The sequence below is a fragment of the Manacus candei genome, unplaced genomic scaffold, assembly GCF_025592945.1.
Source record: "Manacus candei isolate 608988 ecotype Guabito, Panama unplaced genomic scaffold, ASM2559294v1 h1tg000013l, whole genome shotgun sequence".
Classification (NCBI taxonomy): Eukaryota; Metazoa; Chordata; class Aves; order Passeriformes; family Pipridae; genus Manacus; species Manacus candei.
Genome location: NW_026138061.1, coordinates 6,161,025 through 6,175,017, shown reverse-complemented (window position 1 = coordinate 6,175,017; position 13,993 = coordinate 6,161,025). Strand labels below are relative to the sequence as shown.

At 36.6% G+C, this 13,993-nt stretch overlaps 1 protein-coding gene across 3 annotated transcripts in view; it reads left to right on the top strand.

The window, feature by feature from the left end:
• The window catches only part of ASAP1 (ArfGAP with SH3 domain, ankyrin repeat and PH domain 1), a 149,064-nt gene that overhangs the window by 100,741 nt on the left and 34,330 nt on the right, over nt 1-13,993 (top strand). For all 3 annotated transcript variants that reach the window (XM_051778531.1, XM_051778529.1, XM_051778530.1), the window contains 8 exons: nt 17-86; nt 1,238-1,325; nt 2,416-2,464; nt 7,671-7,834; nt 9,398-9,531; nt 10,606-10,697; nt 11,260-11,446; nt 13,879-13,964. In XM_051778531.1, coding sequence (XP_051634491.1) covers nt 17-86; nt 1,238-1,325; nt 2,416-2,464; nt 7,671-7,834; nt 9,398-9,531; nt 10,606-10,697; nt 11,260-11,446; nt 13,879-13,964 — 870 coding nt within the window. The remainder of the gene's footprint in view (nt 1-16; nt 87-1,237; nt 1,326-2,415; nt 2,465-7,670; nt 7,835-9,397; nt 9,532-10,605; nt 10,698-11,259; nt 11,447-13,878; nt 13,965-13,993) is intronic.

Genomic DNA, 13,993 nt, shown 5'->3' with positions numbered 1-13,993 from the left:
TGCTGTTCTTATGTAGGTTAAGGAAAGTATGGCAAAGAAGGAAGTGTACTGTTAAAAACGGAATTCTTACCATATCACATGCAACGGTAAGTTATTTTTATACCTTTATATGAAAATAGGAAATTAACATTTCTGTTCCTGGTGAATCTGCTAATTTGCTATTGCAAAAAGGGTGTCACTTCAGCTTCTCACTGTTGAAGTTCTGTGGAATTGTAGTTTATGACAGTTGATTTAATACTTAAATGAATTTATCAGTAGTTTAATAAGAAAATGGCAAATATATTGAACAGACTTCTCAATTAATTCTTCAACTGGTTTTGCTTATAGGGATTGTCATGGTGTATCTGTGTATCAGGTAATTTAGAAACTTGGGAAGTTGATATTAGGTATTATTGGCACAGTCTGACAGATGAGTGAATGTGTTAATATTTTGAGTGCTTTCAGCTAAAAGTGTGAAAGCTTTGATCACAATGAGTTCTGGGAATCAGGCATGTATCTGGAATGCCTTCCCAGGAATGCTAAATCATGAGGTAGCAACAACATGGTGGAGGCAGTCCTAAAAGTGCCTTGTGGCAGTATGACACAAACTTGTCTGAAACAAGAGAACAGGAGTTACTCTTATAAAAGGGCATGGTCCCAATTCCTCACTCTTTTTCCTTCATCCCAAATTCCAGTGATGGCCATCAGTGTTGAATGTTTACTACCTGTGTAAACTCAATATACTTTAAAGATACATTTAGTTACAATGTCTTAGGTGACCTAATTACAGCACAGAATATTAGTATATGTATTTATCCCAAATTCTGAAACTCCAGATCTCCAGCTTCCCACTTCCCGTTTAAAGTTTTAGAATTATATCTTTGATTTATTTAAAATGAGAGGAAACTTGGACTATGGGCATTCTGTAATGAAAAACTACCTTATCGTTTTACCATTGTTTATGAAATGCAATAAAAACTCTGTAATATGAGCATATTGTACATTAAGGTTTGTTCCTTTAATCCCATTCAAATAGTCAGAAAGAGTGGCCCTGAGAATTTTAATTTTGTTTAGATTTAGCAGTGTGTCCATTCTGACAGCCCAAGTCAGACAAAGGGATGCTTGTCTCCACCATTTTGAGGGTGTACATGTGTGGATGTTCACACTATAAATTAATATCATGCATGACCACTCCCCAGAAAGGGAAAATAATCCTAAATCAATACATTTTTTAAAGTAAAATAAATTTTCTTTTTAGTCCAACAGGCAACCAGCTAAACTGAATTTATTGACCTGCCAGGTGAAGCCAAATGCTGAAGATAAGAAGTCTTTTGATCTAATATCACGTATGTAGCATCTTCAGTACCCTCTTGCATTATATGGGACTTCTGAAAATGTCATTGCAAAAGGCTTTGAGCAAAACATGAGGCTAGAGCTCAAAGTTCAGGTCTGTAACCAGACACGTGCAGTGCCTCATGAGTGTTCAGAGCCTCTAGTTTTGAAGATGGGTTGAATGGACAAATGAATATAGAACCTGTTCTCTGTGTGTGTGAGATAAATGCTGTTTGTCTGTGACAAGCCATGAAATACAGCATATGTGCTGCTCTCCTAAGTTCAGAGGGATGTTTCACAGCTTAGTGCAACGTACATAAGCTATGTTCACCAGGAAATGGCAAAGACCTTCGGCTTCATCTTGTTTTTCCTTCACTGTTCTGCTTTTTGAGTGCTATTTGAGTGGATGAGGAAGGCAATGAGAACCAATTTATCTTGTTCTCTTATCCCACTTTAGAAATATGCCTCTGTTTGTCTAAAACTGGGAGTGACTTGTCTTCTCATGATTACAGCTCCTGTGATTTCCCTTCTTCCCCTTTTGGTCTTGTACAGCAGGCATTTGTATCCAGTTTGGTTTTAAAAACACTTTTAAAGTTGATGAGTCCACTTAGTGTTTTCAGTCATTACATACGTACTATTAATCAACATTTTGGATTTACAAGGACAGTTTATGAAACCTTTGAATGTGGGAGATAGTAGGCAGTTCATGTCTCATCCTTTCGTTAGTAAAAAGATGTTTCTTCACCCAACTGGAGCGAAAACTTTACTATAGGAACAAATTAATTTTGCCCTTTTCTCCTACTTATGTTTCAGATTTGACTTCTAAAAGGGCAAAATTTGATCCATATGCTTATTTTTCTTTAATATTTCTAAACATAAGACTCTTGAAATTCATACATTTGGTGCAAATCAGAATTCAGAATTTCATCTTTCTCAGTTTTTTTAAAAAATTGTTTTCCGTAGCTATGAATAGGGTATTAATGTTATTGGTTAAGAGCAATTACTCCTAAAGGCTTTAGTTGCCTAATAGGTTTCAGTACCAAGTATGTGGATATTTTAAAATTTATCATGTGCCAAATGAAAAGATGTATTTATTTATTTCAGATAACAGAACATACCACTTCCAAGCAGAAGATGAACAGGAATACGTGGCGTAAGAATGTTTACATTTTTCAAGTTTATTTTGCCAATAGGGGTGTATAAAACAATGGCAATAGTTGTCTCAGTTACTGCACAAGTAGTGCCTACTGTCTCTTTTTTTCTGCTGTTGTGAATCTACAAATGTAAACTATCTTGTGTCACACTACAGAACTCTTTTAAAACCTTGTAATGTTAAAACCAAAACCCAAACCAAACTAACCAAAAACCCATTTAGATTGTGTATCCTGCCAGCACATGATTTTTGTGCAGTTGCTTGTCATGATATAGTATATCAGGTTATTAGGATTCAAATGATATATTTTTAAATACTTCCTAAGTCTTCTCTGTCAACCCTGTTTTGCAGTTACTTCTTTTACTTCTGACTCTGCCTTTTCCTTTAAATTAAGAATAATAAATAGATAAAAGAACTCCATATAACACATAGGAAATATGTACAGGCAGTGCATCTTTTCTACTGTTGACCTAGAAATAAACAGCAAAGCACATCTCTGATATTTGTGTACTTCAGAATCCAGGAACTTGCTTCATTAATACCTGTTTCCAACCAGATTGTTTCCTTTAAAACAATCTTTCTTCCTGCTGCATCAGAACTACTTCCTGAGAACCATGTACCACTGTTTTTTTCCTCCTGATCATTGCTTTCTGTGTCACCAAACATGTGTTGTGTGTGTTGTCTAATGCTCATCACCCAACAGTTCAAGGAATAAAGTTACTAGTGAAGAGGACAGCAAGCCTGAGCCTGCAAGGCTGCCTCATTCTTTTGTTAAATATCCACATTCTAATGGCAGACTGTGTTGCTCCATGTGTATTATAAAGGTACAGGGAATGTTTGTAGGGTATTTCACTTGTTTGGTGGTGTTGGGAGGCAGTGGCATTGACAACTCAACCTTGGGAGTTATGGGTGAAATGAGAGGGCTGGAGGATTCTTTGTGCACCTATTTCCTTCCAGTCTTCCACAGCTTTATGTTGGCTCTGAGAGTACAAAGCTGACTTGCTAGTCATGTTTGCTGCATTCATCCTGGAACTTAATTATTCCAGTAATTTTCTCAGTCAAGAAGAAAATACTGTTATTTCCAGTGAGCCATAAGTTTTTGGGACTCTGCTCTGCATTAATTTTTACTCTATTAGTTGTTTTAAGAAGTGATTTGTTTGGGTTTTTTTGTCTTAACACATGAGCAAGGTAGGCGGAGAATGCATTAGTAATATCCTTCTTCTGGTTGGCAGTTCAATAAATTCGGTTTAGTGGGGTGCCTCTTGGACTGTTTTGTAATTCCAGGCTGGTTTTATTTCCCATTAGAAGCACTGAAGTCTCATTTATCACTCTAAAGTCCAGTGGCTGAGAAAATTACTTGTACTGGAAGACAGAATCCTATAATATCCTAAGTTGGAAGGGACCCTTAATGATCACTGAATCCATCTCCCTGCTCCTTGCAGGACTGCTGCAACTAAACCATATGACTAAGAGTGTTATCCAGATGCTCCTTAAACACCACCAGGCTTGATGCCCTGGCCACTTCCCTGGGGAAGCCTGTTCCAGTGACCAACCACCCATTCAGTGAAGAACCTTCTCCCATTTGAACTTCCCCTGATGCAGCTTCATTCCATTTCCTCATGTCCTATCTATCACTGGTCACAAGAGAGAAGAGATCAGCACTTCCCCTTCTGCTTTAGTTTTAGTGCTGCCTCTCTTCTGTCTTTTTTACTTCATACACCAATTGAAAAAGAAATGCATAAATAGATTTTTAAATCATTTTCCTTACAGACTCACATCTACATAGAGAAAAAAGCAAGATGCCTTTCTTTATATTTTAGTTCAACTGACCCTGTAAACGTTTTCCTAGTGATCATTTTACAGTTTCTATAAATAGCTCCTCAAACTACTGAAAAATAAAAATAATTAATATTAATTAAAAAAGCAGATGGTTTAAAATAAAAGCCACTGAAGCTTACATTCTTATAGGTTTATTATTGCTTCCCCTTAAACACTTCCTTCAGTCCAGTGTACTTCTTGATTTTTATCCAGGCAGCTGTCTGAATAGATTGACAGTCCTTAAATTCCCAGTGGATTATTGGTTTGTCTAGTAGATAAAATACAGTGTATTTGGGAGAGGAGGTGCATGGGGAGTCTATGTATGTGCATATATAATATATTTTTATGTGTAGATTATAAGAAACATAACCAGATTTATTTTTTGTAACTTAGAGAATAATAGTTGCTTTCTATTTTTTTGTAACTGTGGATAGGGACAAACATAATCCAGACATGACCTTTTAGTTCTTTTCTGTCCTCTTTTTGAAGGTCAAGGGTATATCCATATCTACAGGAAACACCTGGATTATAAACAAAACTAGATTCAGAAATTTTTCTGTGAAGAAACACACATCTAACTTCAGTCTAGATTTTAGCAACAGTCCTCAGGCATTTTTTACTTTGGAAATATTGAATTGGAAGGTCTTGATACTATCTGTTGCTTCTTCCATACAAAAAGGGTTATTTCTGAATATTTGAAAGATACTGTGCTATTCTTGTTCTGTTTATGCATTTACCTGGAAAAAACCATGTTGCAATAGTACTTGTCAGAAGAGACAGATAAACTTTTGTTGCAGACCGAAAAACCCAATGGTTGCTATTTTTGGGAGAGAGATTTGTATTGGCTTGAAAATATTGAAGAAAAATAAGAGGAATCTGAGTGACAGTCTGGTCCATCCAAGATAACAAATTCCTTCTGTTTTCTGAAGGCACACATGATGCCAGATTTTTGTTTACCATTGCGAGTTTCTTCCATACCAGGAATCTCCAGCAAACGAAGTGCCTTAAAGGATCATAAGAAACTTCTGAGATTCAGAAAAACAAGTTTAATTGACAATTGGACAACCTCTTTTATTGTCTTAGATAGAATAGAATCGTAGAATCTTTAGGTTGGAAAAAAACATTAATATCATTGAGTCCAACCATTAATCAAGCACTGCCAAGACCACAACTAAAACATGTCCCCAAGTGCCATGTCTGCACACCTTTCAAACACCTCCAGGGATGGTGGCCCAACCACTTTCTTGGGCAGCCTATTCCAGTTCTTGGCAACCCATTTTGTGAAGAAGTTTTTCCCAATATCCAATCTTAACCTCTCCTGGCACAACTTGAGCTTTTTCTCTTGTCCTAAAACAAGAAGATAATGAAATTTAAGACTTTTAAAATTATTTGAGAGAACAGTACAAAGTATTACCAGAAGCTTTTTGACTGTTAGTTTGGCACTGGCAGTATTGTGAGATAAACCAAACATATATTTTTTTATAAAGGAAAAAAAAAAGACTAATACAGATAAGAAAAAGAAGAAGAAGAGCAGTCAGAAGGCAGTTTTATAAACTATTGGCATTGAATTAACATCCTATATTTACTGATTTGATTTGTTTATTTTTGAGTGTACAGCCTGGCAGGCAGGCCTGGTGACCAACTGGGCACTTCTTGTGTGAGTAGCACCAGTCATTCAGAGTGTGCCTGTCCTTGTGCTGGTGCTGCCTGGGCTGTGTCTGGGAAGAGCTGACACTGCAGTGCCTCTTGCTCTGACCCACAGGTGACACCAGTGACAGGCAGCCTTGAAGAGCAGGTTCTTTCTACCTGAGCAAATGCAACCAAAATAAATCATTGCTCTGACAGTTTAGATACTCATAATAAGGAAATCTATATCAAACTAACAGCTGGCTCAGTTGTGTTGTATTTATTATAATTGTATCTAATAATATTTTAATGGTTACTGCATAGCTGAGTTTTGTTTAAATTCTGCCTTTTTAACAAACTAATCAAATTGTAGCCCTGAAAGAAATTGTCAACAAATATCAGAATAAATGTTGTCTGTCTGAGTTTAATTATTATTTTACTCTGTGTATTTAACCAAACATTGCTATAATAACAGACAAGCAAGACACTGCTGCCTCTTTTTTAATAGCATTGGATTTCATCTGAAAAATTGCAGAAGAATGCCATCTAGTGTGGGCTCCTCTCATGTAACAAGAGATACAAATTTAATTGTTTTCAGCATGCAAACTATGGAACAAATTTGTGTTCAAGACTTTAAATTTCTCTTTTGTTTCTGAGGTTGATTTTTCAGTATTTTTAAAGCATTTTCTTTTAAGCACAAGTTCCCAGATTATTTTGTGTACATAAAAATTTAAAAGACATAGATGTATGAAGTGTATAATGTACAGCCATTTTAGCACATTTCAGAAGGCTGATGATATCAGACAATCTGGATATTGTAAATATGAAATGCATTGAGGACTCTGCCAATTTAAAATATTTATGTGTAAAAAATGATATTTGCAGTGGATCTAAAAACATCTAAAATCACTACACCTGTGAGGATTTCTTTTTAACAAGTTTTTTTTCTAAATTAGCAACACAGCATCTGCAACGTGCTTGTTCTTGGTGTAACTGCTTTCCCTCTTTATTTCCACCTGTAGTACCACAGCCACTGAGAAGGGGGTTTGTTTGGTTTTAATTAAAACGTTGTGTAAACAAAAACTGTAAACAAGTGGTTGAGAGGGGCCGAGGAACTGGCACCTGAAATATCATTAAAGAGTCTTGATTTGTTGCAGTCAAGAGCTGGTCCTAAAACTTTGTGTTGGCTATTGATATGGTTACTCTCCTGTGGTCCTCTCTGCCTTACTCCATTGGTTGCCATGGCAATTAATTTGGGCATTACAGTCTGACTCTGATTAGTACACGGAGACCTCCATTTTAAAAGGCAACTGGGCATCAACATATTCACAAGGGTGCTTGCTGTTACCTCTGTGAGGAGAAAGATGCACGGTAGGGGTTATAATTTTCTCTTTTAATAACAGGATAGACTTCAGGAAGATTTTGGGCACCTTTTAAAGTGGTTAAATTTACAGGAGCTTTGCCCCTTTTCTCTTCCACAGCTTCCACCTACTTGAGAAACTTGAACTGTGCTGCTTTGGCTTTAAAATTGTTCACCAAAGGGATGTTTTAATTAAGACTATTTGTCTCTTCTCATTCTTACTTACCTTTTCTCAAATCTTTCCTTTTTGTTTCTCACTTTTTCCCCTCTTCAGTCTCTCCCACAATAGAGTCCTTCCCTACATTCCCATTAATATTTTGTTCCTGGCAAGCATTCTACAGTTTATAGATTAACTTGTATTTGCAAATGCAGATCTTCATTAAGGTCTTTATCTTGTGCTAGATGGATATCAGTATTGACTAACAGCAAAGAAGAAGCATTAAATATGGCATTCCGTGGAGAGCAGAGCACAGGGGAAAACAGTTTAGAGGATCTGACAAAAGCCATTATTGATGACATACAGAGATTACCCGGAAATGAAGTCTGTTGTGATTGTGGCTCACCAGGTATCTCAATTTGTTCATGTCATCACCATCTTGTTGGGACCTAAGTAATTTCTTTAAAGAAGTGTTTGTAGAGTGCAAACTAATTTTCTAAGTGATGTGTTTCCCAGTCTTCAGCCTGTTTTTAAAAGAAGAAATATGACTTTCCTACGTTAGTTCTGTTTAATTCACTAAAATATTTTTGTGTGTTGTCTGTGCTTACTTCCAGCAGTTCAAGCCCCTCTGGAGTTTGAACTGTTCTTGTTGCACTGTGTCTAGATGCTTGTTGCACTTGAATGGAAGTTGCTTGGCATCACTGATCCTGTGCATGCTACTAAGTAGAAGTGAGTAATATTTAGACAATGATTGTGGAAAAATTGACCTAGCCAGGATCGTACTCTGAGGTTTTATCTTGGCATGAGACTACTGGAATTGCAGTATCAGAACTATTCAGAGCTGGAATAAGTAGTCTTGTACAAAGAATGAAACCCAGAGTTGAAATCCTCCAAGATAGTATCTTCAGAAGTACAGTTACAGGTCAGTTAAGTGTTGCTTAGAGCTTGAGTGGAGGCAGCTTGACCCAGCACAACTGAATTGGTTTGGTAGCTGGCAGCTGTTGCAGCTTTCTCATCTAAAGAGACACTTCAAGAAAGTGATGCTTATTTGGAACTGAGTAGATAGTATGTATCTTGCAATGCTTGCTCATCCAAATAAGAAATAGCAAGATAAAAATACAAACTGGGATATAACTGTGTCAAATCCTGGAATCAGTTCATTCAATTATTTCATTATGTAAAGCTACAGAAACTTCAGACTACAGTTCTCATTCATCTTTTAATTTATAGTGAAGTTTTAAGCTTCACTCCTGCACACCAGCTTGCTGCTTTAAAACTCTTGACCTAATGCTTCAGCGCTTACTATTTAAGGTCAAGGAAGAGATTAATTTGAAGACATGTATGTGTACAATGTGTGTCTGGAGCTTTTTCTTTTCCTTAAAAACTGGTCATGCTTCTTATGTAGCATTCATAGTATAAGATCTATTCTAATATTTCATGCAGATCTTCTCCATGACAGCAATTTTTATTTATTTTTTTATTTATTTTTTTTCCTGGACTAGCTAGCATTCCTTAAATTTTCTACAGCATACTGCTGTTTTACATACTGGAAAATTATATGGTCAATTTTTATAAAGGACTGTTTAAAGTTTAAGAAGTAAATTTCAAAACTTCAGAGGTTGTTAAATTTAGGAGATCTATTCCTTTTAAAAACAGGAATTAAAAGCCTTATGTTGTTTGTACAGGAAATAAATCCTAAATGTATTGAAATATATTCATTAAGTATGAATTTATAAGTCTATATTCAGTGCCTTTGGGACTGTCTCTAAATCTGAAAAACTGAAGTCCATTGGTAGCAATTTGTGGTTAAATTTGCACTGCAGTTTGGAGAAAAAACCTAAGAATATTCCATACATTTCCATTCTTTAAAACATTAAATGAGGAATCATTTCAGAATACATTGGGATTTCTTACCACCACTGAAAACCTTTTCTTGTACTTTGATTAAATACGTTGTTTTTCAATTCTTCAGATCCAACATGGCTATCAACTAATTTGGGCATTTTAACCTGCATTGAGTGTTCTGGAATACACAGAGAAATGGGTGTCCATATTTCTCGAATCCAGTCTTTGGAATTAGACAAATTAGGAACATCTGAACTCTTGGTAAGTTTCTTTCATTTGGATGATTTTTGGTGATTTTTTTTTTTTCGACAATTGATGACATATATATAGGAAACATTGAGATATATAATTTACAGTTAATTTTTTTCAAGGAATGTGTTTTTGTAGAACACCTTCATATTTTGTATGTATTTGATAGGAGCATAATTATATAATATTATTTATTATTGATAGTTTTGGTGATTTCTCACTTCTCTTGTTTGTTTCCTGGGGTTTTGCAGAATGAGTATTGACATCTGTTGTGATTAGTGCCATCAGAATTTTGTCTCTCAATAGCTGACCTTGACCCTAAATCAAGGCAGTCTAAAATTGCATGCAATTAAAACAAAGGAAAGCTAATTTAACTTGGCAAGTAAGAATGACTATTGCTAATTTTGACAGAAAAATGTTGGATGAATCTTTTAATTTGATGGAAGAAACTCTATAATATTAAAGTTATGAAAGGAATTTGATGTGAGACTACTAAAAAAAAAAAACAAAACAAAACAATTGTAGCAGGTTTATCACTCCCCAGCTGTGTTTGGCCTGAGAGAAGATACTTGTTATAGAAATTTCGATCGGGAAAATTGAGAGAAGATAGAAGGCAGTTCTGGATTTGGGTATGGGTTCAACATTAGCACTAGCTCTCTCTTTGAAATACTGAGTTGTTTGGGAAGTTACTATTAATATAAATCAAATTTTGCTAAGCGTGACCTTCAATAGGTCTGAGCTTCTTTCCAAAAGTAGCTTCCTGATCAGTGTACCAGCACCACTTCAATGTTCATGCTGCTGATTCCTCATTCTCATTTTGGGTTTTGCATTGGAGGCAGATTGACTTGAAATGCAATCAGCTGTGACTGTGAAGTCTATCATACAAGTTCTGAGATGAGAGAATTTACACTTAAAATTTTATTTAATTGCTCTATATTTACATGCAATCATTGTGCTTTCATTTTGCAGTCCTGCGTGTTCCGTCTTTTATTAGTAGTGTGGAAAAGGCACATTAATAGTCCATTTTTTAGATTGCTGTTAGACCCCAAAAGCCCTCACTGTCATTTATTCTTTTTCTGATTTCAGCTGGCCAAGAATGTAGGAAATACTAGTTTTAATGATATTATGGAAGGGAATTTACCTAGTCCTTCACCTAAACCCAGTCCATCAAGTGATATGTAAGTCTTTAATCTCTAAAATTTTTAACATTAACTGTACTGTGGAATATATATTTGATGTAAAGTGTCTTAAACAGTAACCAAGCTAGAGGAAGGCTAGAATGGCAGAATAGTGGGAATTTTTACTCCAACTGTGGAGTTTCTTAGAAGTTATGTAGCCACTTTTTAACTACCTCAGCTTCTCAATGTAGAAATATTTTGAGTTTGGGTTTCAAGGTTCATTATTTGAATCCTGAATGGTTTTGAGTTTTATAGAATCCCTTCAGGTAATAAACACAGTTGGACTAAATGATACCAGCTCTGTTTTTACTTTGGTCTTAGTCCCCAGAGTCAGAGTGATTTTCATATATAACAAGAAGAGAGGATAAACTTGACAATGTACTTACTGTATTTTGTGCTTGTTTACAAGACATGCAAGATAACAATAAATAACACACTTTTTATCAGATAGTTTTCATCTTCCCTTCTTATCTCCTGAGTTAGACAAGGTGATTGTAAATTAAAATCGTTGACCCATTTTTCTAAAAATTTCTAAAGCAAGCTCTATTTTCACACCCCACAGGACTGCACGTAAAGAATTTATCACTGCTAAATATGTAGATCATAAGTTCTCTAGGAAGACTTGTACATCTGCAGCAGCTAAACTGAGTGAATTACTTGAGGCTGTCAAATCCAGGGATTTACTTGCACTAATTCAAGTCTATGCAGAGGGAGTAGAGCTAATGGAGCCACTGTTGGAGCCTGGACAGGTAAGCTTATCAGGTAAACAAAGAGTATTTTAAATAATGTGTATTTGTAAAGTGCCCAGGACCTGGGTCTGCTACCTTTGATGCTAAAACAAGCAAAATAACAGATGAAAATGGTGGGGTTTTATTTCTTTTCTGTCGTGTAACATCCTTGTGGAGAGGGAAAAGAACACTATGTGTTGTCATCAGTTGGTCGAAAGGAGTGTGAAGTGCAATAGTGATATCCTATGCTGTTCTTGCTGCAACTTTAATATGTTGAAAAGCACCTGTTCTGCAATGTATCTCTTTTAGGAAAAGGCCCAGAGAAAGGAGATTTGACTTGATAGTGCAGGGTCACCTGACATCACCGACAGTATCATACCTGCTTTTAAAATAGTTGCTGAAGGAAAACATTATTGACTGTCTACAAGTCTCTATTTACTGTGGTGGGGAAAGAATAAATCTGATACCCTCACAGCTTCTGAAGAAACATTTACAGAAGTACAGAGTCTTTCAACTAGGAGAAGATTTTTTTTTTTTTAATAGAGTTCTGAATACTTGATCTTCCTTCTGAAGTCGGTAACAGGTTTTTGGTTTTTTTGAAAAATCAGTCCTAGTTGACCTCAATTCTCCTTGGAGAAATGTTGCTTATGAGCAAAATAACATGGTTTTATAGATAATCAATGCTGTGTAACCACTTGCTCAGCAATGTTTTCTTCCATCACTTTTAAACCCAACTTGGAGAGATGTCACAGAATGTTTTCAACAAGTTGTATGAAAATAGCTAAGATGGCAAAGGACACAATATGAAGTGTCTCTATGAAGTGAAGGGGATAAGTTCAATATAGTCTCAGCACTTGAGTTATCACAGAGTGCTTATCATGGAAACACATGACAAATTCTCTAACTGCAGGGTAAGCTTTCTGTATTTGTCATCCACAGCAGTTAGCACAGAATTAGCTCCTTGGTGCTTCTCAGCTATTATAGGCAGTGATACTTAGAAAGGTATGAGCACCAAGTGAAATGTAGTCTGCAGTTAGGACATTAACAGCAGCATTCTCCACTGTAAATTCTCTGATGTTTAATAAATATCTTTTTTCTAAATTGGACTTTAATTCTAAGTATACATACTGTAATATGCTTTTTAAAAATGTCCTGTATGATCAATAGGAGTTAAAGAAATCTGGATCTAGATTAACGTCTTTTGCAACTTTTAAATGGAGTTAAACAGCTTTGCTGTCTAAATGCATTAATGCATATGATATATATATAGAAAATTAAGTATGACTCAGTTCAAGTCCAACAAGGAGACCCTGTATCTGGGGCAAACCACCCATGCACCAATATATGCTGAGACTCACCCAGCTTGGTCTCTAATGACCTGGAGGTCCTGGTGGACACCAGGCTGAGCATGAGCCAGCAGTGGTATTTATTCTAGGCAGCACTGAAACATTGCCAGCAGGTCGAGGGCAGTGTTCCTTCCCTTTACTCAGCACTGATGAGGCCACAGCTGGAACGCTGTATCCAGCTCTGGGCTCCCCAGAACAGGAGAGACTTGGACATACTGGAGAGAGTGCAATGAAGGGCCACAAACATGTGAGAGTTTGGAGCACCCCCTCACTGAGGAAAGGCTGAGGGGAGGGTTCAGCTCAGAGAAGGCTCAGGGAGATCTCAGCATTGTGTGTAAATACCTGAAGGGAGGGTGCAAAGAAGGCAGATCCAGGCTCTTTTCAGTGGTGCCCAGTGACAGGACCAGAGCCAATGGGCACAGACTGGAGCACAGGAGGTTCCCTCTGAACATCGGGAAACATTTTTGTATTGTGAAAATGACCAAGCACTAGCATGGCTTGCCCAGGGAGTTTATGGAGTCTCTGTTCCTGGAGATATTCCAAAGCCATCTGGACATGGTCCTGGGAAACTGGTCCTAGGTGGCCTTGCTTAGGAGGGAGGTTGCAATAGATGATCTTCACAGGTCCTTTCCAATTTCAATTGTTCTACAAGTCTGTAGGAGATTTAATGTATGTGGGATTGATTTTTGTGGTGTTTTTTCCCCTGGTTTTGTAGGAAATAGTATTGTGGCTGTGCTTGGTGCTCACCAGGGTGTCATAAAGCAACAAGTACTGTAAACTCACTCAGTATTCCTGACAGGATCCTTTTTAGTTACTAGTAGCTAAAATGGTTAAAGGCTTCTCAGGGTCGTTCCATCCAGCAGGGAAAAGGGAAAACTGGGTTTGAGAAAGCTGTGATCTCAGAAAGTAGGATGGCATTTTCTTTGAAGCACATGGTGTCTTTTAGAGATAAGAAAGGCAATAACCATTTTCACCGTAATTTCCTAATTGTATTTTTCTGTTGAAAGATTTGTAAAAGAGTGAATGACATGTATCTTGTTAGGTCTGATATTACAAGCTTTTCAGAAGTAAGACACAGAAATCTAACTTCTGTTTGCTTGTGTTTAGGAGCCAGGTGAAACAGCACTTCATTTAGCAGTCCGGACTGCTGACCAAACCTCTCTCCATCTGGTTGACTTCCTTGTACAAAACTGGTATGGATTGCTCATTTATCATTAAATTG